Consider the following 27,520-nt stretch of genomic DNA (forward strand, 5'->3'; position numbering starts at 1 on the left):
ACCCAGACAAAGATATTACAAGAAAAGAAAATTACAGACCAATCTCTTTAATGAATATAAATGCAAAACTCCTCAACAAAAATTTTGCAAATAAAATCCAGCAGCGCATTAAAAGAATTATACACCATGAGGAAGTGGGACTTATTCCAGATATGCAAGCTGGTTCAAAACAAGAAAATCAATTAACATAATACACCACATCAATAAATCAAAGCAGAGAAAACACATGATTATTTCAATCGATGCAGAGGTACATTGTTGGGATTTTAATTGGTATTACATTGAATCTATAAATCATTTTGGGTAGACTTAACATCTTAACTATATTTAGTCTTCCAGTCCATGAACTCAGCATACCTTTCCATTATTTAGGTCTTCCATGATTTCTTTTAGCAAATTGCTTGTGTACAAAGGTACAGTCATCAAAACAGCATTGTACTGGCATAAAGATAGATATACAGACCAATGGGAAAAACTGAGTGTTCAGAAACAGACCCCTCATCTATGGGTAACTGATCTTTGATAAGGCAGTCAAGCCAACCCAACTGGGACAGAGTAGCCTCTTCAATAAATAGTGTTTGGAGAAGTGGATATCCATATAGCTAAGAATGAAAGAGGATCCATATCTTACACCCTATATAAAATTTGACTCAAAATGGATCAAAGACCTAAACTTTGTGCTAAGACCATAAAACTTTTAGAAGGAAATATAGGGAAATATCTTTTAAATCGCATGCTAGCAGAGGTTTCCTAGACTTATATCCAAACCATAAGCAATAAAAAAAGAAATAGGTAAATGGAATCTCTTCAAAATTAAACACTTTTTTTTCTTTTTTTTTTATTAATTAAAAAAAGAATTAACAAAACAATTAGAAATCATTCCAATCTACATGTACAATCAGTAATTCTTAATAACATCACATAGTTGCATATTCATCATTTCTTAGTACATTTGCATCGATTTAGAAAAAGAAATAAAAAGACAACAGAATAAGAATTAAAACAATAATAGAAAGAAAAAAAACAAAAAAAACAAAAACAAAAAACCTATACCTCACATGCAGCTTCATTCAGTGTTTTAACATAATTGCATTACAATTGGGTAGTATTGTGCTGTCCATTTCTGAGTTTTTATATCCAGTCCCGTTGTACAGTCTGTATCCCTTCATCTCCAATTATCCCTTCTCTTTTTTTTTTTTTTTTTTAATTAACGGAAAAAAAGAAATTAACCCAACATTTAGAGATCATACCATTCTACACATGCAATCATTAATTCTTAACATCATCACATAGATGCATGATCATCATTTCTTAGTACATTTGCATTGGTTTAGAAGAACTAGCAACATAACCGAAAAAGATATAGAATGTTAATATAGAGAAAAAAATAAAAGTAATAATAGTAAAATCAAAACAAAACAACACAAAACAAAACAAAAACCTATAGCTCAGATGCAGCTTCATTCAGTGTTTTAACATGATTACTTTACAATTAGGTATTATTGTGCTGTCCATTTTTGAGTTTTTGTATCTAGTCCTGTTGCACAGTCTGTATCCCTTCAGCTTCAATTACCCATTGTCTTACCCTGTTTCTAACTCCTGCTGAACTCTGTTACCAATGACATATTTCAAGTTTATTCTCGAATGTCCGTTCACATCAGTGGGACCATACAGTATTTGTCCTTTAGTTTTTGGCTGGATTCACTCAGCATAATATTCTCTAGGTCCATCCATGTTATTACATGGTTCATAAGTTTATCTTGTCTTAAAGCTGCATAATATTCCATCGTATGTATATACCACAGTTTGTTTAGCCACTCTTCTGTTGATGGAGATTTTGGCTGTTTCCATCTCTTTGCAATTGTAAATAATGCTGCTATAAACATTGGTGTGCAAATGTTCGTTTGTGTCTTTGCCCTTAAGTCCTTTGAGTAGATACCTAGCAATGGTATTGCTGGGTCGTATGGCAGTTCTATATTCAGCTTTTTGAGGAACCGCCAAACTGCCTTCCACAGTGGTTGCACCCTTTGACATTCCCAACAACAGTGGATAAGTGTGCCTCTTTCTCCGCATCCTCTCCAGCACTTGTCATTTTCTGTTTTGTTGATAATGGCCATTCTGGTGGGTGTGAGATGATATCTCATTGTGGTTTTGATTTGCATTTCTCTAATGGCCAGGGACATTGAGCATCTCTTCATGTGCCTCTTGGCCATCCGTATTTCCTCTTCTGAGAGGTGTCTGTTCAAGTCTTTTTCCCATTTTGTAATTGGGTTGGCTGTCTTTTTGTTGTTGAGATGAACAATCTCTTTATAAATTCTGGATACTAGACCTTTATCTGATATATCATTTCCAAATATTGTCTCCCATTGTGAAGGCTGTCTTTCTACTTTCTTGATGAAGTTCTTTGATGCACAAAAGTGTTTAATTTTGAGGAGTTCCCATTTATTTATTTCCTTCTTCAGTGCTCTTGCTTTAGGTTTAAGGTCCATAAAACCGCCTCCAGTTGTAAGATCCATAAGATATCTCCCAACATTTTCCTCTAACTGTTTTATGGTCTTAGACCTAATGTTTAGATCTTTGATCCATTTTGAGTTAACTTTTGTATAGGGTGTGAGAGATGGGTCTTCTTTCATTCTTTTGCATATGGATATCCAGTTCTCTAGGCACCATTTATTGAAGAGACTGCTCTGTCCCAGGTGAGTTGGCTTGACTGCCTTATCAAAGATCAAAAGTCCATAGATGAGAGGGTCTATATCTGAGCACTCTATTCGATTCCATTGGTCGATATATCTATCTTTATGCCAATACCATGCTGTTTTGACCACTGTGGCTTCATAATATGCCTTAAAGTCAGGCAGCGCGAGACCTCCAGCTTCGTTTTTTTTCCTAAAGATGTTTTTAGCAATTCGGGGCACCCTGCCCTTCCAGATAAATTTGCTTATTGGTTTTTCTATTTCTGAAAAATAAGTTGTTGGGATTTTGATTGGTATTGCATTGAATCTGTAAATCAATTTAGGTAGGATTGACATCTTAACTATATTTAGTCTTCCAATCCATGAACACGGTATGCCCTTCCATCTATTTAGGTCTTCTGTGATTTCTTTTAGCAGTTTTTTGTAGTTTTCTTTATATAGGTTTTTTGTCTCTTTAGTTAAATTTATTCCTAGGTATTTTATTCTTTTAGTTGCAATTGTAAATGGGATTCGTTTCTTGATTTCCCCCTCAGCTTGTTCATTACTAGTGTATAGAAATGCTACAGATTTTTGAATGTTGATCTTGTAACCTGCTACTTTGCTGTACTCATTTATTAGCTCTAGTAGTTTTGTTGTGGATTTTTCCGGGTTTTCGACGTATAGTATCATATCGTCTGCAAACAGTGATAGTTTTACTTCTTCCTTTCCAATTTTGATGCCTTGTATTTCTTTTTCTTGTCTAATTGCTCTGGCTAGAACCTCCAACACAATGTTGAATAATAGTGGTGATAGTGGACATCCTTGTCTTGTTCCTGATCTTAGGGGGAAAGTTTTCAATTTTTTCCCATTGAGGATGATATTAGCTGTGGGTTTTTCATATATTCCCTCTATCATTTTAAGGAAGTTCCCTTGTATTCCTATCTTTTGAAGTGTTTTCAACAGGAAAGGATGTTGAATCTTGTCGAATGCCTTCTCTGCATCAATTGAGATGAGCATGTGATTTTTCTGCTTTGATTTGTTGATATGGTGTATTACATTAATTGATTTTCTTATGTTGAACCATCCTTGCATACCTGGGATGAATCCTACTTGGTCATGATGTATAATTCTTTTAATGTGTTGTTGGATACGATTTGCTAGAATTTTATTGAGGATTTTTGCATCTGTATTCATTAGAGAGATTGGTCTGTAGTTTTCTTTTTTTGTAATATCTTTGCCTAGTTTTGGTATGAGGGTGATGTTGGCTTCATAGAATGAATTAGGTAGTTTTCCCTCCACTTCGATTTTTTTGAAGAGTTTGAAGAGAATTGGTACTAATTCTTTCTGGAACGTTTGGTAGAATTCACATGTGAAGCCATCTGGTCCTAGACTTTTCTTTTTAGGAAGCTTTTGAATGACTAATTCAATTTCTTTACTTGTGATTGGTTTGTTGAGGTCATCTATGTCTTCTTGAGTCAAAGTTGGTTGTTCATGTCTTTCCAGGAACCCATCCATTTCCTCTAAATTGTTGTATTTATTAGCGTAAAGTTGTTCATAGTATCCTGTTATTACCTCCTTTATTTCTGTGAGGTCAGTAGTTATGTCTCCTCTTCCATTTCTGATCTTATTTATTTGCATCCTCTCTCTTCTTCTTTTTGTCCATCAGCTAAGGGCCCATCAATCTTATTGATTTTCTCATAGAACCAACTTCTGGCCTTATTGATTTTCTCTATTGTTTTCATGTTTTCAATTTCATTTATTTGTGCTCTAATCTTTGTTATTTCTTTCCTTTTGCTTGCTTTGGGGTTAGCTTGCTGTTCTTTCTCCAGTTCTTCCAAATGGATAGTTAATTCCTGAATTTTTGCCTTTTCTTCTTTTCTGATATAGGCATTTAGAGCAATAAATTTCCCTCTTAGCACTGCCTTTGCTGCGTCCCATAAGTTTTGATATGTTGTGTTTTCATTTTCATTCGCCTCGAGGTATTTGCTAATTTCTCTTGCAATTTCTTCTTTGACCCACTCGTTGTTTAGGAGTGTGTTGTTGAGCCTCCACGTATTTGTGAATTTTCTGGCACTCTGCCTATTATTGATTTCCAACATCATTCCTTTATGGTCTGAGAAAGTGTTGTGTAAGATTTCAATCTTTTTAAATTTGTTAAGACTTGCTTTGTGACCCAGCATATGGTCTATCTTTGAGAATGATCCATGAGCACTTGAGAAAAAGGTGTATCCTGCTGTTGTGGGATGTAATGTCCTATAAATGTCTATTAAGTCTAGTTCATTTATAGTAATATTCAGATTCTCTATTTCTTTGTTGATCCTCTGTCTAGATGTTCTGTCCCTTGATGAGAGTGGTGAGTTGAAGTCTCCAACTATTATGGTATATGAGTCTATTTCCCTTTTCAGTGTTTGCAGTATATTCCTCACGTATTTTGGGGCATTCTGATTCGGTGCGTAAATATTTATGATTGTTATGTCTTCTTGTTTAATTGTTCCTTTTATTAGTATATAGTGTCCTTCTTTGTCTCTTTTAACTGTTTTACATTTGAAGTCTAATTTGTTGGATATTAGTATAGCCACTCCTGCTCTTTTCTGGTTGTTATTTGCATGAAATATCTTTTCCCAACCTTTCACTTTCAACCTATGTTTATCTTTGGGTCTAAGATGTGTTTCCTGTAGACAGCATATAGAAGGATCCTGTTTTTTAATCCATTCTGCCAATCTATGTCTTTTGATTGGGGAATTCAGTCCATTGACATTTAGTGTTATTACTGTTTGGATAATATTTTCCTCTAACATTTTGCCTTTTGTATTATATATATCATATCTGATTTTCCTTCTTTCTACACTCTTTTCCATATCTCTCTCTTCTGTCTTTTTGTATCTGACTCTAGTGCTCCCTTTAGTATTTCTTGCAGAGCTGGTCTCTTGGTCACAAATTCTCTCAGTGACTTTTTGTCTGAGAATGTTTTAATTTCTCCCTCATTTTTGAAGGATAATTTTGCTGGATATAGGAGTCTTGGCTGGCAGTTTTTCTCTTTTAGTATTTTAAATATATCATCCCACTGTCTTCTAGCTTCCATGGTTTCTGCTGAGAAATCTACACAAAGTCTTATTGGGTTTCCCTTGTATGTAATGGATTGTTTTTCTCTTGCTGCTTTCAAGATCTTCTCTTTCTCTTTGACCTCTGACATTCTAACTAGTAAGTGTCTTGGAGAACGCCTATTTGGGTCTAATCTCTTTGGGGTGCGCTGCACTTCTTGGATCTGTAATTTTAGGTCTTTCATAAGAGTTGGGAAATTTTCAGTGAAAATTTCTTCCATTAGTTTTTCTCCTCCTTTTCCCTTCTCTTCTCCTTCTGGGACACCCACAACACGTATATTTGTGCGGTTCATATTGTCCTTGAGTTCCCTGATACCCTGTTCAAATTTTTCCATTCTTTTCCCTATAGTTTCTGTTTCTTTTTGGAATTCAGATGTTCCATCCTCCAAATCACTAATTCTATCTTCTGTCTCTTTAAATCTATCATTGTAGCTATCCATTATTTTTTCTATGTTTGCTACTTTATCCTTCACTTCCATAAGTTCTGCGATTTGTTTTTTCAGTTTTTCTATTTCTTCCTTATGTTCAGCCCATGTCCTCTTCATGTCCTCCCTCAATTTATCGATTTCATTTTTGAAGAGGTTTTCCATTTCTGTTCGTATATTCAGCATTAGTTGTCTCAGCTCTTGTGTCTCATTTGAGCTATTGGTTTGTTCCTTTGACTGAGCCATATTCTCAATCTTTTGAGCGTGGACAGTTATCTTCTGCTGCTGGCGTCTGGGCATTTATTCAGATTTCTCTTGGTGTTGGACCCAGCAAGGTTGTAATATTTTTCTGTGAAATCTCTGGGTTCTGTTTTTCTTATCCTGCCCAGTAGGTGGCGCTCGTGGCACCCATTTGTCTGCGGGTCCCACCAGTAAAAGGTGCTGTGGGACCTTAAACTTTGGAAAACTCTCGCCGTCCTGGGGGTTCGCTAGCCGAAACGGCTTGAGCTGGCCCGGGGTCCGAACGCAGGGAGGGTTGCTGGTCGCCGCAGCCAGGGAAAGAGCCCGTCCGAATTTCCTAGTCGGCCCTGGGCAACAAGCGTGGCGGGAGGGCGCCAGCGGCAGCGGCCCGCCCGAGAGAGTGCACGTTCCCCGGGAGTCACGGGTTTGGAAGGGGCCTCCCCCACCCGTCACCGTTCTCCGCGGCCTGGGGGTTTCCGATCCATTTCTCTCAGTTGGTCCGGGGGCTGCGCGTGGTGTGGGCGCCAGCCGTCTTTGTTTCAGGGGACCGCCTCTCCAATTCTCCCAGCTGGCCCGGGAAGGGGGAAGGGAGTAACTCCGGCCGCTTGCCACCCCGCCCGGTAAGGCCCGCGCGCCTCGGCGATCTCACCCGAGCTGCTTCTCTCAGCCAGCCAGCCGTTCCAGGATGGGGTATGCTGTCTTTTTTATCTCTATTGTGGCTTTGGGCGCTTTCTGTATCGTTTCTACTCCCCTAGTAGGTGTCCTGGAGAAGAAACTAAGATCCGCGCGTCTTACTAAGCCGCCATCTTCCAGGAAGTCCTCAAAATTAAACACTTTTATGCACCAAAGAAATTTGTCAGGAAAGTAAAATGGCAGCCTACTTAATGGGAGACAATATTTAGAAACCACATATCAAATAAGGGTTTAATATCCAGAATATTTAAAGAGATTCTACAACTCAACAACCAATAGATGAACAACCCAATTAAAAAATGGACAAAAGACACGACCAGATACTTTTCAGAAGAGGAAATACAAGTGGCTAAAATGTATATGAAAAGATGCTCAATTTTACTGGCTATTAGGGAAATGCAAATCAAAACCACAATGAGATATTATCTGACATCCACTAGAATGGCCATTACCAATAAAACAGAAAACGACAAGTGCTGGAGAGGATGTGGAGAAAAAGGCACACTTATCAACTGTTGGTAGGAATGTAAAATGGTGCAAACACTCTGGAAGTGAGTTTGGTCGTTCCTCAAGAAGCTAAGTATTGAACTGCCATATGATCCAGCAACCTCATTGCTAGATATATATTCAGAGGAACTGAAAGCAAAGACACAAATGGACATTTGCACATCAATGCTCAAAGCAGCATTATTCACAATTGCCAAAAGATGGAAACAGCCCAAATGTCCATTAACAGATGAGTGGTTAAACAAGCTGTGGTATATACAGATAATGGAATATTATGCAGCTGTAAGACTGAATAAAGTCATGAAGCATGTAACAACATGGATAAACCTTAAGAACATCATGCTGAGTGAAATTAGCCAGAAAAAACAGGACAAATAGTGTATGGTCTCACTAATATGAACTAACATTAATGAGTGAACTCTGAGAACTAAAGTTAAGAACCCAGGTTTTTAGGTGATAAAAAGAAGGTAGACATTGAGAATCTGGGGCTGAAGGAGTACAGAATGTACAACAGGACTGATCGTAAAGATTCAAAAATACATAGCACAATACTATCTGATAGTAGCACAGTAATACAAAGTACACTTAGAATGAAATTGAATGTGAGTATGGTTGAAAGAGAAGGGCTGGGAGCATGTATGACACTACAAGGAAAGATAGAGGATAAAGACTGAGACAGTATAACTTAGGAAGGCCTACAGTGGAAACGGATGGTGATTAAATGTACAAATACGAGAATGTTTTTGCATGAAGGAGAACAAATGAATGTCAACATTACAAGGTGTTGAAAAAGGGATGGTATACAGGAAAAAAATACAATCAAGGCAAGCTAGGGTCTACAGTTAATAGGAAAATTGTAATATGCTTCTACTGTATGTAATAATGGCAATATGCCAAAACTAAATATCAATAACCAGGGGAGATGGGGAAAGGATATGGGATTCTTTGCTGAAGAAAAGGAAATGTCCTCATATAAGATTGTGGTGGTGAAGGCATGGCTATGTGATTATACCAGGAACCACTGATTTTTTTTTACATAGGTTGGATTGTATGATGTGCAAATAAAGCTGTTTAAAAATGAACAGAGAAATACAAGTGCTGGAAATAATGTGGAGAAAGAGATGTACATTCACTGTTGGTAGGGAAGCAGAGTGGTGCAGCCCCTTTGGAGGCGAGTGTGGTGGTTCCACGGGAGGCTTGGTTGCCATATGATCCTGCAGTCCCACTGCTAGGTATATACTTAGAAGAACAGAAAGTGGGGTCATGGATGGACATTTGCACACTGGTGTTTACGGCAGCAGTGTTCACAATTTGCAATGGATGGAGGTGACCTAAGGGTACATGGACTGAGGAATGGAAGGGGGAACTGTGGCGTATACATCCAAAAGAATACTGAGCCACTACTAGAAGGAATGGAATTGTGATGCACACAACTAGGTGAATGAAACTTGAGGACAGTAAAGTATCAAAAACAAAAAGAAAAATAATATCATGCCTCACTCATATGGACTAACTGTGATCTACAAACTCGGAACAAATATTATCGTGCCTCGCTCATATGGACTAACTGTGATATACAAACTCAGAGAACTAAAGTCAAGAGCATGGGTTATCATGGGGCCTACTGTAAAGTTCCCTCAGTTGTAAGCTCTTATAGCAGTCACATCTATTCTGGAGTTTTAAGTGTTATTTCTAAATTCTGAGATGCTGAGCTATTTGTGAATAATCTGGTCATTTCCTGGAACTTTGGGTATTTGTGTGACACTTGGGACTCTGAGTTAGAAACTATGAAAGCCAGCATTGCCTCATACAACAACTGTTAAAAAGGTTAAAAAAGTGATCAGACTTCAACTTGATGTATGAATGAAACTGATCCAGATAGGACGTAGGTAAATCATAGAGTAAAGGATGATACTGACTATTTTAAAACTTCAATCTCTGTGTGAGACCAAAGGAAGGGATGTTTATTTGATATCAAATTTATATTTTTTTGTAGCACTTTATCTAATTTAACTTACAAGGTGAGTTTATTTGAATGCCATAATTACATGGACTCAAACAGGAAGTGAGAGCTTGTTGGTTTGTACAGGTTAGTGTGATTCCTCAATATATCCCAGAGAATAAAAAAGTATTTGCAAAATATCCTGGAGGCATTGGGGAGAAAGGAGAAAGCATTAAACTTCTTCATATGGGGAATTCCTGCAAGCACTGGGGTCAGCGAATTCAATAGGCTGAGTCTCTGTGAAACTTATTCCCGCATAGGAGAAGCTAAACCTACTTATGATATGCCTAAGAGTCACTCCCAGAGAATCTCCTTTGTTGCTCAGATGTGGTCTCTCTCTCTCTAAGCCAACAGGGTAGATGAACTCACTGCCCTATGCACTAAGTGGGACATGACTCCCAGGGGTGTAAATCTCCCTGGCAACGTGGGACAGAAATTCCAGGATGAGCCAGAACCTGGCATTACGGGAATGAGATAGCCTTATTGACCAAAAGGGGGAAAAGAGAAATGAGACAAAATAAAATTTTAGTGGTTGAGAGATTTCAAACAGAGTTGAGAGGTTATCCTGGAGGTTATTCTTACACATTATATAGATGTCCCTTTTCAGTTTATGGTGTGTTAGAGTGACTGGAGGGAATGTACCCGAAACTGTTGAACTGTATTCCAGTAGCCTTGATTCTTCAACACAATTGTATAACCATAAAGCATTTACAATGGGTCCACGTGATTGTGAAAACCTTGTGTCTAATGCTCCCTTTATATAGGGTCTGGACAGATGAGCAAAAAAATAAGGGCAAAAAAATAAATAAATAATAGGGGGAAAAGGATAAAAATGGGTAGATTGAAATACTGGTGGTCAATGAGAGGGTAGGGTATGGGGAATGGGATGTACGAGGTTTTCTGTTTTTTTTTTATTTCTTTTTCTGAAGTGATGCAAATGTTCTAAAAATGATCCTGGTGATGAACACACAACTATGTGATGATATTGTGAGCCACTGATTGTATACTTTGGATTGACTGTATGTGCATGAAGATATTATCAATAAAAAGAAAAAATGAAAACCTCTCTCAGGAGAGCAGACTGTGCATGTTTCTTCCCAACTCCTTGAACAGTGACATCATTTTGGTAGCATGAAACCAACTATCGTGGGAGCTACAAATCAGGGCTTTCTTTATGCTGTTTTTTTTTAAAAATTTACTATGAGACTCCGCTTACTGGCACAATATTATCTATAACCCTTTTAATTAAAATTATAGGAGATAAAAGGAATGATAAGTAGGTAAGCCATCAAAAACAATGATCTTTTTTTCCTACACATCTAGCCTAGATTCAAGGCTGAAAACTCTTTGAGGTCTACCTAGCTAATTAACATCAATACTTTTTGTACATAAGGGACTTTTTTGTAAAAAAATTTTAGATACAGGGTCTTTAAGAAAATCTACTTCTGATTTTCGCATAAATGCCTGCGGTGAGGCTGCATGCACTAAGCGATTAAGTGCCATGATCCCAAGAAGACAATAGTATAGTGGGGAAAGGAACAGTGAGTTATTTTAAATAGGAGTAACTTACCCTGTGTCTCCCATTATGCATCCAGACCATGTGTCCTCACATTTACACTCACCTAAGAGAAAATGAATATACATGCCTTCTAATAAAGCAAAAAAACAGCCACATTAAACTATTTCTTGTTTTAAAAGATATATCTTCACTTTGTTCCAAATACACCATTTAAAAGGAATAGTTGCTTTCTAATTTTCCTTGCGCTTGAAGATTTTTATGCCTTGCATAACAACCAAAATATACTTGACCTATGAGATCATAAAACTTTTACTAACACAAAATTTTCTGATTTTTTAACAAGTGGCCATATTTTAAAAGCATTCGCATAAAATGGCTTAAATGAAATATTTATGAAATAGTAAAGATGTTATGGTACCACTACAGGACACCAGTTGTCAGGAATTATTATCCTTCTATTTTTAAAAGCTTGTGCACCAAGGCTGCTGATTCAAGGCAGTGCTGTGGTTAAGCAGATGGGCTGTGGAATGGAAACACCTGGGTTTATGTCCCAGCTCTGCTATTTAAAATATGTGCAAAGTTGAGACATTACCCTTTTTAAGATCTAGTTTCTCTCACCTGTAAAATGGGGCTGATAATGGATATCTTCCAGGGTTATCTTGAGGATTAAATAAATATACAGATGAAGGTAAATCTGGCAGTCAGTTATCTGGCATGTATTAGGGACTCCAGAAATGGTAACAGTTATTATTTCTATGGACAACTATAGGAGTAATATTATTATTAAAATAATAAATAAATGAGTATAATAAAATTGTTAGTCCCAATACATGATGCTTGACCATTCATGGGGAAATAACTTCAGCTGTTTAGGAAAACATATTTTTCACAGGTGCCAAACCTAGCATATTTCACTATATATATTTTTTATTATGTTCTTTATGAGATCTGTTCCTGAAAGGGAAGTTCTATCACATACCATTAAATCTGTATTAAATGTAGAATCTTTTTCATTTAAAATGCAAATATTACTTTATATTACTTTTCAAAAAAACATTTTTGCTCTGCCTTCTACTATCACCCAAACTCCTTTGAGCAAGCAACTGAATTAAAGAATCCCATTACTCAAAATATTTTACAGTTTATTTTAAATACAATTAAACCACTACGTGTTAAAACTTACCACTTGCTAATTTTCTTTTGTCTGAGATAATACCAATATTATGAGCTAGTGACTGGGCAAGTGTAACTGCCATTAAATCCGTTTTTCCAAACTGAAAAACAAAACACATAAAACATAAATAAATGCAGATTGTTTGCTATTTAATTGTGCTAGAGAAAAATGTCAATGTTATTGAAAATAAGTAATTTCTAAGCACTTTCTTTAGCAGAGAACACATATTAGCTAGAGCTGAACTATTTGAGCACTTGGGAAGAAGTAATAGGAAACAAATCCATATTTGATTAGGTCTTAGAGGGAAGACTAGAAGCCAGAGAATCATTAGTTTTGGGGGTTGGAAACTTATATCTAATTCTGAGTCCAAGTTTCACATAACATTCCTAAAAAACCGAATACTTGTATTTAATTAAACCAGAGTCTGTTCCACTGATAATGCTAAATAAAAATGAATGAGTTAATTATTTGGAACTTGTTCATACTTGTGTGTCTACTTGTACTATTGAAATTTTCCCAAGTGGAACAGAATGTGCTTCAGGAAACAAATGGTATGAGTAACAGAGGAATCTGGTGATGAACTTTTGACCAGTAGAAACTTGAGAAGAACTGAGAATATATTTTTCAATATGTAACCTTCCAAATATTCAAGTTATTTTCCTTTAGATCATTTCCATTAGGCTTCGCATCTATAGAGAAATGCCTTAAGTGTAGAGGGAACGCTTAGGAAAATCTATTCTATTTTGTTCTCCCAAAATTGGCCAAACCTGAAGAAGGAAGCAAATTTCCAATTGGGTTGTTGGACAGCAACTCAATGCTCCAGGGATCTATTCAATGCTCTGAAAAACTGATCAAAGCGATAAACAAGACCTTATTTTCAACAAAGGTAAAGGCAAAGACTCTCTATAATCTATAAATAGGTCTTTTGTGGAAATTATTCTAAATAGAACACAAACAGAATTATCAGATATTATCTTTCATTATTTCCCTATACTATCCTGTGGTCATTTACAGTAACCATATTGGTTGTTAATAAAACGAACTAACATCTGGAGTGTTTGGAATTTTTGAAATTCTCTCTTAAATATTAGGAAAACATTTTCAGCCATCATACCACTTTGTATTGTACAGATGTTCACACCTACTTCATTCACGCCTCCTCCTTTCAGCAACGAGCAAATCCCACCAATATAAGCTGCCCCGCTCCGGCTACTCTCAAATTGACTTCCCCTTTTAGAAAAGGAAATGAAAAGTGCTTACTGCTTACAGTTCAAACATATAACACCTCTCATGATTAATTTACAGCATTTATTTTCTCAATGCATATCAAAATTTCTATACTATACATTCCAGAGGTAAGGGAAGAATATGAAAATTTATACATATAGCCAAAGCTTTATGAGAGCATGTTTCCCCACATGAGTCATAAATGCCACATATAAAAGTCAATCTTTTAAGACAAAAAGACGCACTCTAAGAAGGATATAATATCACTTCTGCGGCATTTCTGCCAAATATGTATAACTTATATCTCATAATGAGAAAGCATTAGACATTCCCTCCATGAAGAACATTCTACAAAATTATTGGCCTGTACTATTTTAAAACGTCAAGCTTGAAATAAACAAATAAGGGCTGAGGAAAATTTTCAGATTAGAGGAACTAAAGAAACATGACAATTAAATGCAATGTGTGATCCTGGATTGGGTCCTGGATGGGAAAAAATTAGCTATAAAAGACATTATTGTGATAATTGGTGAAATTTGAATATGGTGGATTAAAATATTGTCTTTGTTAATTTTTGTATTTTAGTAATTATATTGTGATTATAAGGCACCCTTATTTTTAGGAAATACACACTGTGAAGTGCTTAGTAGAAAGGCCCAGGGTGCACCCAATTTATTCTCAAATGGTTCAGAAAAAAATAGATAGATACTTACACACATACAGATGAAAGACAGAGAGAGAGAGAGGGAGAGAAAGGAAGACAGGAAGGCAGGAAATCATAAAACAAATGGGGCAAAATATAAACAATTGATGAACCTGAGTAAAGGGCATAGGGTAGTTTCTTACAGCATTCTTGTAACTTTTCTGCAAATTAGAAATTATATAAAAATACACTCTTTTACTTTCATTTATAACTCTCTTCAACAGCTCTGACTTTGGATGATAGATTTTTAAAGTGCTACTTTATAAAATTTGCTATTTTATTAAATAGGCATAAATTACCCACAAAAAGAGAAAATAGGGTGGAGAAAAATAAAAAAACATACTCCCAAAGTACTAACCTCTCACCTTAAAGGCAAAAACAAAGGGAATACTGACATTTAAAACACTGCAACTTTAAAGAATATAATTAACCTGTTGTTAAGAAAACTTTATATTATTAGTACTTTTATTCAGTAAATATCTTAACTAATCTTGAGAAATGAAACAGACTTGCAATAATAACTCAAAATCAAATTCTTAATTTTTCATGACAATTTCAAATAATCTGTATCTATTTTTCAAAATATATCTTTTATGTTAGAATCGAATTGTATTATGCAGTTGAAAGGACACACTTCAGTCTCAAGTCATAAAGCATTCAATATGGAACAAAAAAAAAATTACGTACGAGAAAAGGTGAACTGCATCACTTTTTTCTTTGATAAAATCCCTCCTGTATTTCATAAATTCACGTAGGGTGATCAACGGATTTTCAGATATGGCGAACTTGTTGTCAGCTGCCCAGGTTTCCATAGCAACCAATACTATCCTTGTCTTAAGTTGATCTTTATATATCTAGCATATTAACAAAACAAACACACCAGCTGTAAAATGTAGTAATACCAAAAAATTTATAAATAGGTCTACAAAGGATCCTCTTCTTTAAATGGAAACTCCTTGAATTTTAATTAAATACAAGAAATTATACTGTTTTCAAAGGAGATCTCTTTTTCTAATCTACATGCATTTCTCCTGAGTAACAGAGAATCAAACTATTTACCAAATAATATAGACAAAATTACAGACAAAAATCTGGGGGTTACTTTGACCACTTCCTTTTATCATCTTCCCAGCCAAAGATAAGGTCAATATCAGCTATTGCAAGGTTACCAGGAATTTATGGATACATTATCAATTTGCTGTAGTGAAAATATAAGAACCACATTATATGTACTATTAGCAATCAGGAGATAACATTGTCTACAGAAACAGTGAATTGAGTTCATACTTACTAAATCTGCCATGTTTACCACAGATTTCGCATAGGTATTGGTATGTACAACTGAAAGACGATGTTTTTTAAACTGAAAGCAAAAGAAAACAAGTGAAGAGTCATCAGTAAATAACTGATATATTAGCATCAATTGTAACCAAGGAAATAACACTAATGCAAGTCAATAAGATGGTATATGGGAATCTTGCATTTTGTACATAATTTTTAAAGATAGATAAAACTTCTCTAATAAAGAAAGTATATATAAAGTATTAGGACAAGTTCTTTAGAATAAAACAAAATAAAACAAATCCCAAAGAGTAGCATACAGGGGATTCAAATATGTAGAGAGAAAAAACTTCCTCCTAGTCTGAAAACGAAGTGCTTTTAAAGGAAATAGAACTCAAACCTGAATGAGTATTAGTAATAATAATAATTAAGATTGATATAGTTTATTTATTTTTATCACATATTGATGAATTATGCATTTTCAATAAAGTAAGTCATTAAAGGTAAGTCCGAATGTACCCAAAATTAAGTAAAATTCAGCAATATGCACTGGTGAACATTTTTATTTAAAACTCTGGTTACATGAGTTTTAAATGAGCTGTTTTTTAAATGGGACAATGAGCTGTTTAACCTGCTACTGTGCTGCAAATGCAACCAGCATGCTTATGAATTGAACATATACACTCTGGGTCAAAATCTTGATCTAAAAGAAGGAAGTTTTGCCAAGTTCTTAATCTAAAAATGTATACAAGCATTTCCATGTTGTCTTCTACAAGGCAAGACAAAAATAGAAAAACTGTCTGCTTTTCTTTTAGTAGGATAAAGCTGTACATTGTAAATTAAAGTATGAAACTATTAGTGCTTCACTTACTTTTTCAATATAAAACGGACTTTTCTGTTTTTTCATCTTTGTCATTTTAGTAAGAGGAATTTGTATTAGCATCTATGTTAATATCAAGCAATTCCTGAGAGTCGACATTATGAGTCACAGAAACATTTTCGAACCTCACAAATTAATGTGATCATTTCCACTTAAGAGTGTTTTCTACCTGAAAGTTGTTGCTAGGTAACAAACATGTTTGGTTACACAAATACCTTCTCCAGATTACAGCTTGGTGGGCTTTATATTTCTTCTAAACATATTTCTAAACCCTTAAGTTTCACCCTAAGCACAAGTTCAAACAAAAACTTCACCAAATCCTACCATGAGATGATCATTTACAATCATCAGTTCGATATATTTGGTTTCCTCTTCTACATTTCGAGGATGTCGATGAAGAAGCTGCAAGATAGCAAAGGAAATAGCACCTAAGTAAGTCCTCTAAACTTGTCTGTGAAAGGCTAAAGAGTCTGGGAGAAATTAAGCAAATTTCCTTTTTTGATTCCTTTAATATTTCACTTTTTAAGATTTTCATGAATTTACCTATTTTTTGAGTAGGTAGCAAATTTACAAGGGTCAAAACATTTTCTAATTATAAAAGGGTACAGGATCAAAGTTTTATTCTCACCTCTGTCCCAAATCCACCCAGTTCTCAACCCTTCCCCTAACAAAGGGCATGGCACAGCTACTGGTTTCCTCCAGAAGTATTTATGCACATAAAATCAAATGTGAACATATATTTTATTTTGTATGTCCATTAATTTTACTCTTTTCTGAGCCGGGTTGTTTTCATTTAGCAATATATCTCCAAGATAACATATGAAGGGCATTCGTCTTGGTTTAATTTAAACTCCTGAGGATCACCTGAGGGGATACAAGGAGTGGGCAGATTGGCACATTGATTCTGTTATCTCCCAATTTGGGATTAGAAAATGTCTCTCCTTGGGTTTGGTTCGGGGAATGATACAGGGGCATTGTCATAATAGTTTTGAGAGCTCCCAGGTAGTCTTTGGTTATCTAAGTACAGCTATATCTGTCTGTTCAACAACAAATTTTCTCTACCTTCAAAATCATGACTGATAAAAGCTACTGGCAAGGGCCACTAAGAAGCCATGCCTTTTGTTCTCTGCATTAGGTTTATAACACAATCTTTTTCCTTTTTTTTTTTTTTGCATGGGAGGCACCAGGAGTTGAATCCGAGTCTATGGTACAGCAGGCAAGAATTCTGCCTGCTGAGCCACCATGGCCTGCTCTATAACACAATCTTAACAAGATCTGTGAGATTAACTTTTTCCTTTATGTCAGGCTTCAATACACTTTCTTATTTTCAAGAAATCTTTGTTTAATTTCCCAAAGGCCATTTTTGTGCTGAGGTTGTATACAATCAAACCTCAATCAATATAAGAATATTTTTCTTCATTGCTGAATCTAAACAAACTAAAATTTGCTACCACATGGCTTCTATTCTCTTTGCTGATTTCATTTCTAAACTCAGAAAGTTTTTTTTCCCAAAATATCTTAAAACACTAAGTTCACAGAAAATAATAGACTATGATTCTGGGTTGGGAACCAAAGAGTAACACTAAATTTCATCCAATGTCAAAAGATGTTTTTAAAAAGTTGATTTTTAAAGATGATATGAACTTTTTTGATAATTGTAGAAGGGACCTGAGACTTACAGAATAATGCAGAAGGAGATCTGGGAGAGCCCACACAGCCAGAGACCTTCGGAGATGAAAGAAAATGCCCTGGGGGAAACCATTGAAAAAGCCAGGAGAGAAAGCTAGCAGATGTTGCCATATGCCTTTCCAGCTGACAGAGGTGTTCATGACTCATTGGCCTTTCTTGAATCAAGAAATGTTTCCCTGGATGTCTTAGTTTGGATATTTTCACAGCCTTAGAACTGTAAGCTTGCATCTTAATAAACTGCCCTTTTTTAAAGCCATTCTGTTTCTGGTATACTGCATCGGGTAGCTTTAGTCAACTAAAGCAGATTTTGATACCAGAGAAGTGGGGCACTGTAGTTTGCAAATACAAAACATCTTGGAATGTTTTTTTAAATGGATAAGGGGGAGATTCTGGAAAAGTTGTGAGGAGCTTAACAGACAAGGCCTAGAATGCTTTGAAGAGACTATAGGTAAAAATGTGCACTCTAGAGATACTTCCGAAAAGGTCTTAGACAGAAATGAGGCATGTATTATTGCAAACTGGAAGGAAGGAGATACTTCTTTTTAAAGTGGCACAGAATCTGGCAAAATGGACCACTGGTTTAAGTGGAAGTAGATTTTAAAAGCCACGAACTTGGATATTTAGCAGATTTCCAAATTAAATGTGAAAAAATTCTGGGCTTCCAGAAAGGGAGACTCCAGAGAATAGTGCCCCATGTGAGGATTCAACCAAACATGGAACCAGTCAGCCATCTCAGAAAAGGCCAGGATTGGAGATGAAGTTATCCAGTAAGAATTCATGGAAAGCCCTTTTGTCTAATGGCCATGATTCCAGCATCCTGCATAGAAAACCAACAAGAGTGTTATGGGATCTGTATAAACAGAACCACTGCCAGTCTGGACTAAAAGATATAGAAAAAGGGACAAATTAGAGGAAATAAAACTTGAGAGGCAGAGCCATGGAAGTTAAGGTCTGAAGTCAAGAAACCTCAGGCCAGGAGAGCAGACCCACCCAAGCACTTGGAGAGGGTGAGTTTGCCCTGAGGGCAGAGGGTGGGCCTTCTACTTCATTGTTCAGGAAGAGTTGTGCCTTGGAGAAGGTGGATCACATTCCTTGGGGATTGGGGGAGCCTGGCTGCCACCCCATTGTTTTGGAGGGGTTGAGCATGTGCCCCTGAAATGGCATAGAGCCCAGGTGCTGCTCTACTTCTTGATTCTTGGACAAGGTGGAGCCAAGAAAAGGTAGTTTCCCCAGTGTTTGCCAAGTTTGCATTTGGAGAGAGCCAGGCCCCTGCACAGGGCCTTGCAAGGGTGGGACTGCTGCTTTCTAGAGCCCCGAGGATAAATGACTTTCAGACTTTGAATCTAATGGTGCTTGCCTTGCAGGTTTTCAGAACTGCTTGGGTCCAGTGACCCCTGTGTTCCTTTAAATTTCTCCCTATGGGAATGGGAATATGCATCCTATCACTGTCCCTCCTTTGTACATTGGCAGCAGATAACCTGTTCTGAGTTTTACAGGTCCAGAGCCAGGGGGGAATTTTGCCTTAGGACAGACCATGCCTATAGTGGACTTTGTTGAAATTTTACACCATTTCTGACTGTGTATTGCATTTGTATTGTTACTGAAATGGTTAAGTTTTTGTGATGTTGTGATGGAATGAATGTATTTTGCATTTAGAAAGAACATGTCTTTGGGGGGGCCAAAAGCTGGAATGTACCAGTTTGAATCTATTGTGTACCCCAGAAAAGCCATGTCCTCTAATCCTCATTCAATATCACTGGGAGGGATTTTTTTGATTGTTTCCTGGAGATGTGAACCACCCAATTGAGGGTGGTAATTTTTGCTTAGGTGGTTTCCATGGAGATGTGTGGGTCACTTATTGGAGCCCTTTAAAAAGGAACCATTTTGGAAAAAGTTTTAGAGTAAGTAGAGTGCACATAGCCAAAGATCTCTCTGGAGATGAAGGAAAACGCCCCTGGGAAAGCCACTGAAGAAGCCTGGAGAGAAAGCTAGGATGTGCCTTTAGAAAGCTAGCTGACAGAAATGTTCTGAACCCATCAGTCTTTCTTGATAAAGGTATGTTTTCCTGGATGCCTTAGTTTGGATATTTTCATGGCTTTAGAACTGTAAACTTGCAACTAAATAAATTCCCCTTTTTAAAAAGCCATTCCATTTCTGGCATATTGAATTCTGGCTGCTTTAGCAACTAAAACTAAGGAGAGAACCACCTCCAAAGGCCCAAATTCCAGCCCACAGGATCTCCTCAGAAAGAGAAAGGATACTCTGCTCTTTGTGAATGCATTTCACAGCTTGTCCTAATACAACTGATACCTGGAGCCCATATCCTGCTGGATACTGACAGCTTTTGAGGAATTTATGACAATACCATCCTGTGCTGGTTGTGGTGAAGTAGGTAGAGACAACTTTTCCATGAAGAATAATGAACACATTAATCTCCAATTTCTGATTTCCCTTCACATTTTGGCTATATTTTAAATTAGTGAGGCAGGTCTTCTAAATGGTATACTCCTTTGAAATCATGGCAAATAAAATGAATGAATGAATGCTGAACTAACTATATAAAACTCTCCCCTCAAAGTCCTAAAAAAAAAAAAAAAAAGATAATACAGAAGACTCTCCAATAAGTTTAAGCATATTCCTAATGTCAGAGAATTACCATATTGGCTTTACAGTTTTATAGTGCCTCACCTCAACAAACCACAGTTTCTCAGAAAACTAAATCAAGAGTTTGTCTGCTCTGGAAATGACTGGGTATTGTTTATGAAGAACTTCAAGGCCTATATCAAAGAAAAGAGTTATCCTGTTCTCTTAGTTCATAATTCATTAAAATAATTAGTTTCAAATTAGATACTGATGGTGATTCTTTTTATCTATTTAACTGGAATCAGGTCCTTACATTTCTATTCTCTGTTCATATATATATATATATATATATGAATACATATATACATAAATATATATACATAAATATTCACAAATGTATAAAGTTCAAGATAGCAATTAATGGAACACAGAAGTTTCTGAGAGGATGTGTATAGGGCCATAAGCACCAGTCTGGACCAGACTTCCCAGGTCAGAATTCCAGCTCCAACACTGGGTAACCCTATGTGACCCAGGCAAATTTCTTAACCTTCCTATGCTTCAATTTCCTTATCAGCAAAATTTGTAACATAAAAATACCTTCCCCACAAAGCTGTTATGAGGGTTGAAAATGTTAATACAATGAAAATTCTTTAACAGGTCCAGGCACCTGGTTAGTATTCAATAAAATTCAGCAATGATTATTCTCATTTGAAACAGTCTGAAAAATATTTTACTTCAAAGTTAAAAAAAGGTTTTTTTAAATTGGTTTCTTCAACTGCTTGATCTCACTAAAGAGCTAATTCCTTCATCTTGTTTTGTTTTCTTCTGTTTTGATGCTAAACACACACACACACACATCACCACTACCACCACCATCATCACCACCACAGCAGTGATGATGTCTGGGTTCTGATGATCAGGAGTCCTATTTTATCTAAACTATTAACCAGCTCTATCACTAGGGTGAGTCATTTTCACACTGCAGAGTCATCATTTTCTTCCTGTGAAAGGGGAATAATAGAACCTACTTCATACGGTTTAAAAGCACTGCACAGTTATTACTATATTATTACTAAGTCTAGGATCCATTGAACATTCATAAAGCTTATGTGCTGATCTTATATCCTGGACTACAAAATAGCTCAACTGAAACAGTAGCATTTTTGACTTTCAAAACCTTATGAACTAGCTCAAAATTAAGTGAGCATCTTTAAGAAGACAAACACATGCATAAGTACCATAAAAGGACACTGCAAACACCCTATGTGTGTGCTGTGCACACTCTAAGGAAAGAGGCCTCTGGCAGAAAGTCCCTGAGATGCCATAAGAGGGTCCCCTTGGTCCATCTATGGTGAAGAACCACATTATCAACAATATCTTGACGGTTCTTTGAGCCTATAAATTAATATGGCTTCAACTCTACTGCTCCTATGGATCTGTAAGCCCTGAAGGCTTTTTTATTTTTTAGTTTTTTTTTATTGAATAATATAACATATATACAAAGCAAAGAAAGAAAAAAAGCATATCAAAGCACTCTTCAACAAGCAATTACAGGACAGATCCCAGAGCTCACCATGGGCCACCATACCATCAGCTTAGATTTTTCCTTCTAGCTGCTCCAGAACACCAGAGGCTAGAAGGAATAAATGTATTTTTTATCATCACACTTGACCTTTTCATTCTTTCTGTGAAAATAACATGTATACAAAAAGCAATAAATGTCAAAGCACAACACAACAATTAGTTGTAGGACAGATTTCAGAGTTTGGTAGGGATTACTATTTCAAAATTTTAGATTTTTACTTCTAGCTGCTCTAAGATACTAAAGAAATATTAATATAATGATTGAGCAATCATACTCATTTGTGTTAAACTCTACCTTCTTTTGTAACCCCTAATGTTTATTACATCCTGACAAATACCTGAATACTTACCCTTGCAAAGAAAATTATGTGGATTCAAATGATAAGCAGCTGCTAAGTGTTTTAAAACATCACAACACATATTTGTGGACACATACCTGCCGTTTACTCCTTTTTGGTCTTGGCTTCCAAATAAATTTTGGTGAAGTGAAGTTTATATGTTGGAATTCTAAAAGAAAATAAAAATAAATTAAACTTAACTTAGTATATTTTTCAGGTTCCTTTAATATTAGGCAATCAAATTTTTACTTGACTTTTCGTCTTAAGAATTTTATACACAGAACACTTATCTATGTTATTGTGGTGTGTAAATACTAAACGTGGATAATTGAGATAAATAAAATTCACAAGAAGTCTCAAAGATCACTTCTGTTCTAATTTATCTCAATTTTTTCCTCATATTTCTCCTAATAATACCAACACATTTTTTATCAGGAATCTCCTAATTAGTCTACTTGAACTTCTCTTCGACAACTGACTTTCTAGAGGTAGCAAAACAAAACAGAGGACCAATGAGAACCAAGTAGAATAAATGATCACACAATCATCGAGGTCATGATTAAATAAGAAATTAATAAAGGGCCCCAAAGTATTGAGTTAATTTTTTCCAGTTAATTGATATTCTTCTTTGCCTATAACCACTTTGTCTCAGGCTGTGTCTGCTCTTGGAAGAGTGAGCCCCTCCTAAACTGTGGGTCTGAATTATACACCAATTATTTATGTATATAGAATCATTTCTGGATAGAATATCAGGATTTTACAAGGAAGGATTTTCTATAAAGTGAAAGAAATATTGCAATCACGTGCTGTGGTGCAGATTTCCTCAAACTTTGATGGTTGACTGAACAAAATGAAGGAGTCTAAAGTGGGGCTTCCTATGTAATGGAAGAAGATATACCTTGCAAACAATTATAAGAAAACTGTGTTGGAAATATTAATATCAGAGAATGTAAGCTTCAGGGTACTAAATGAGAAAGAAGATACTTCATAATGATTAAAGGATCAATTCATCAAAAAGCCATAAAAATCCTAAGTGTTTATGCACCTACAAACAGAGCTTCAAAAACACATTGGAGCAACAACTGACAGAATTGAAGGAAGTAATAAACAAATATGAAATTACAAATGGGGGTTCTGATACCTCTCCCTCAGTAACTGATGGAAAAATAAACAAAATATCTTAAGGACACAGAAGACTTGAACACTATTAACCAGTTTGATCTATTTAACATTTCTCAAACACTTCAGCCAACAACTTCAGAATATACACTCCTTTCAAGAATACAAGGAACATTCACCAAATCAGACTACATGGTAGATCATAAAACAAGCACAAATAAGCATAAAAGAACAGAAATGAGAGCATGTTTTCTCTGATAACAGTTCGATGAATTCAAAATCAGTACTAAAATGATGCCTAGATTAAAAAGTATCCAAATATTTGGATATAAAGCTACACACTTCTACATAATCCACGGAACAAAAAGGAAAGTGCAAGGGTAATTAGAAATGTTTTGTCCTAAAGATAATGAAAACACAACATAGATAAGGCAGAACATGCTTAAAAGAAAATGCATAGCTTTAAATATTCAAGTTAGAAAAGAAAAAAGTTTTAAGATCAGTAATCTAAGCTTCCACAAAAGAATCTAGAAAAATAAGACGAACTTAAACCCAAAACTAAGTAGAAGAGATTCCAAAAATTGATTCCTTGAAAATATCAAAATTGATAAAAATCTACCTTGATTTATAAAGAAAATGTATCACTACAGATCCTACAGACACTAAAAGAACATTGAGAGGATGCTATAAACATCTTTGCACCAACAAATTTAACAATTCCGATGAAATTCCTTGAACTGACACCAGTATATATAGGAAATATAAATAACTATGAGTCTATTAATTAATTAGATTCTTAATTAAAATGCTTTACCCAAGAAAATCCAAGCCCAGAGGATGTCACTGGTAAAGTCTATCAAAAATTTCAGAAATAAACCAATCTTAAAACTCTTTCAGAAAATGCAAGAGGAGTATACACTTTTCAACACATTTCTAAGGTGAGCAAAATTCTTATACTAAAATCAGAAAACTACAGTCCAATATCCCTTCTGAACACACACATACAAAATACTTAACAAAATGAAAGAATATCAATCTAGTAAAACATAAAGGGATAATTTACCATGACCAAGCAGGGTTCTTCTAGGAATGAAATGAATTTAACATTAAAAAAAACCTCAATCAATGAGGGAGCAGGAAGGTGCTGTAGTAGAAGTTTCAGGAATCAATCCCTTTAACAGAACAACTATTAAAAGGGCAAGTACCATTTGAATAAACTATTTTAAAACTCTGGAGTCTAAGAGAACACTGTACAGCATCTAGGGTAGATTGGAATGAAGATGCTGGTAAGTCATGGTAAATACTGGTCGTGATGGTTAAGTTCATGCGTCAACTTTGCCAGGCTATGGCATCCAGTTGTTTGGTAAAGCAAGCACTGGCCTGACTTTTATGGTGAGGATATTTCATGGATTTAAATCATCAGTAAGTCGACTGCATCTATAGCTGATTATATCTAAAATCAACTAAGGAGACTGCCTTCAAAAATGAGAGAAGTCTCATCCAATCAGGTGAAGTCCTTAAAAGAAGTGATGATTCCAGTAGTCAGAAGGGAGAATTTCCATCTCTACTTTGGTCAGCCAGCTTCTCCTGGGAAATTTATCAAAAACCTTCATCAGAGTTTCCAGGTTGCAGTTTGCTCTAAAGAATTTAGACTTGCCCATCCCCACAGTAGCATGAGCCAATTCCCATTAAAAAAAATCTCATGATATTTATTATATCTATCTATATTTATATCTATATAGATAGACAGAGAGAGAGAGAAAGAGAGAAAGAGAGAGATCTCCTGTTGGTTCTATTTCCCCCAGAGAACCCTGGCCAATACTAAAATTTTGGTACTAAGAGTGCTTCTTGAGAAACAGAATCATAAAGATGAGACTTCTGAGTTGGTTCAAGGGATTTTGGAATTAGTTCTCTAATCTGATTAGATTCAAAGGTGCTACAAACTGTATTTTCAACAATCAAGATGACACCATGGCATAAGTTGGCAATAAAGATATGCAAAATATCACCACTGGATATGGCTACCCAAATGATTGAAAGAGGCAGAGTTCTGGGTGAGAATGTTTTTGACACCTTAACAAGGTTTTGTGAAGTTAAAAATTATAATGACATTGGCTGGTTGTTCCTAAATACTCTGGATACAATTCTAAAGGAAAGGGATGAGATAAAGGCTTTAAATTCCCAACTTCAGCACCACATGAGGGTTTTTATGTGATATTAATTTGTGTAGCCATAGACTTGAGATTTCTGAAAAATAGACTCAGAGTTTCATAGTGTAAGTGGCTGAATTACAACATAAATGAAGGCACAAATTGGAAAGGAATGGGATCCTGAAAACTGGAATGGGGACATATGGGTTGATAAAAATAATGGTGGGGGCACTGAAATCTTAGATTCTACTGAGTCTTCTTTGCCAGATAAACCTGTAATGGTCTACCCTGGGGAATCAGCCATCTAACCTCCATCTGAAGAAATTAGCTCTACTGTGACTAATAAACCTGTAATCACCTTCCCTGAGGAAACAGCCCTCACTTCTGTCTGAAGAGATTAATCATATTTCACAAGATGAGAGTGCAACAGAATGCAATGAAATAATTGGCTTCAAAGACACTTCTAATTCATCTTACGACCCACCCTCACTACTCCTCTTTTCTTTCAGACTTATAACTAGACTGAAGCCCCAAAAAGGTCATAAAAATGAGGTATACCCCATGAGGAGGTGCACTATATGCCAAAGAACCAAATATGTTTTCCAATTTATACAGACAGAAATTAGTAGAATTAGTAGGAATGGATACATATTCCACACAGGATCATGGTGGAAGGAGCATAAAGTTAAAGCAGGCTGAATTTATTGATATAGACCCATTAAGCAGAAATTCTGGATTCAGTGTTGAAGCTCAAGGGCTAGAAAAGGGCTCTAACAATGTGTTTGGGTTGTTGGGTGAAGTATAGAAAAAGATGACCTACATAGTCTATGTTCAAAATGCCAGAACTGCCCCGGTATAATGTAGATGAGGGGATTCAAAGGCTTGCAGTAACTGGAATGTTAGAATGGATATATCATGTCAGACTTGCTCCCCCATCCCAGGAATATCCTGAAAGGACACACCTTTCAGCAGGACTGTGAAGAATAAATTTGTGATACTAACTCCATCTTCCCTGTAGAGCTCTGTGATCACTCTTCTCTGTAGGTCAGCTATTCCTGCAGAAACTGATGTCACTGAAGGAGGATGCTAAAACACACAGGGATGATCAGATCCTGGGTTGGCTAAAGTCAAGTGGCAGCACTAAATCAACAAAGACAAGGTAGGCATGGCCATCACAATGAGCAGCGGACTCAAAGTAGTAATCAAAATAGTCTTTCTAGCAGAGACCTATGGCTAGCAGACAATGAGGTACCGAGAAGTAAAGTAGATGGGCAGTCTACTAAATTCTTATTTGAGCTGCATAAACAGAGTAGCTCTAGGTCAAATGAACAAAAGTTTAACTTGAATTACAAAAACAGAGTCATAGCCCCTTAATCAATTCTTGGACTTGAGACAGTTTACAGACTAAGAGGCCCTTGAATGAAGGGAAGTCCAGGTCCCCTTGGGCAAGTACCCTACTACACTGTCAAAAATTTATACTGGTAAATTTCCTCCTAGCCTTCCCTAAAGAGACCTACAGCCCTTTACCAGAGTAACTGTGCACTGGGGAACAGGGAATGATAAGACATTTCATGGATCATTAGACCACTAGCCCAGAAGTGACATTAATTTCAGTAGACCTAAAACATCACTG

At 36.1% G+C, this 27,520-nt stretch overlaps 1 protein-coding gene across 13 annotated transcripts in view; it reads right to left on the reverse strand.

The window, feature by feature from the left end:
* Positions 1-27,520, reverse strand: part of ADAM22 (ADAM metallopeptidase domain 22) — a 295,282-nt gene that overhangs the window by 67,353 nt on the left and 200,409 nt on the right. For all 13 annotated transcript variants that reach the window (XM_077144137.1, XM_077142422.1, XM_077138122.1 and 10 more), the window contains exons 8-14: positions 22,717-22,787; positions 16,749-16,826; positions 15,555-15,626; positions 14,951-15,117; positions 13,479-13,563; positions 12,343-12,433; positions 11,211-11,262 (exon numbers count right to left, since the gene is read on the reverse strand). In XM_077144137.1, coding sequence (XP_077000252.1) covers positions 11,211-11,262; positions 12,343-12,433; positions 13,479-13,563; positions 14,951-15,117; positions 15,555-15,626; positions 16,749-16,826; positions 22,717-22,787 — 616 coding nt within the window. The remainder of the gene's footprint in view (positions 1-11,210; positions 11,263-12,342; positions 12,434-13,478; positions 13,564-14,950; positions 15,118-15,554; positions 15,627-16,748; positions 16,827-22,716; positions 22,788-27,520) is intronic.

This window comes from Tamandua tetradactyla, chromosome 1, assembly GCF_023851605.1.
Source record: "Tamandua tetradactyla isolate mTamTet1 chromosome 1, mTamTet1.pri, whole genome shotgun sequence".
NCBI lineage: Eukaryota > Metazoa > Chordata > Mammalia > Pilosa > Myrmecophagidae > Tamandua > Tamandua tetradactyla.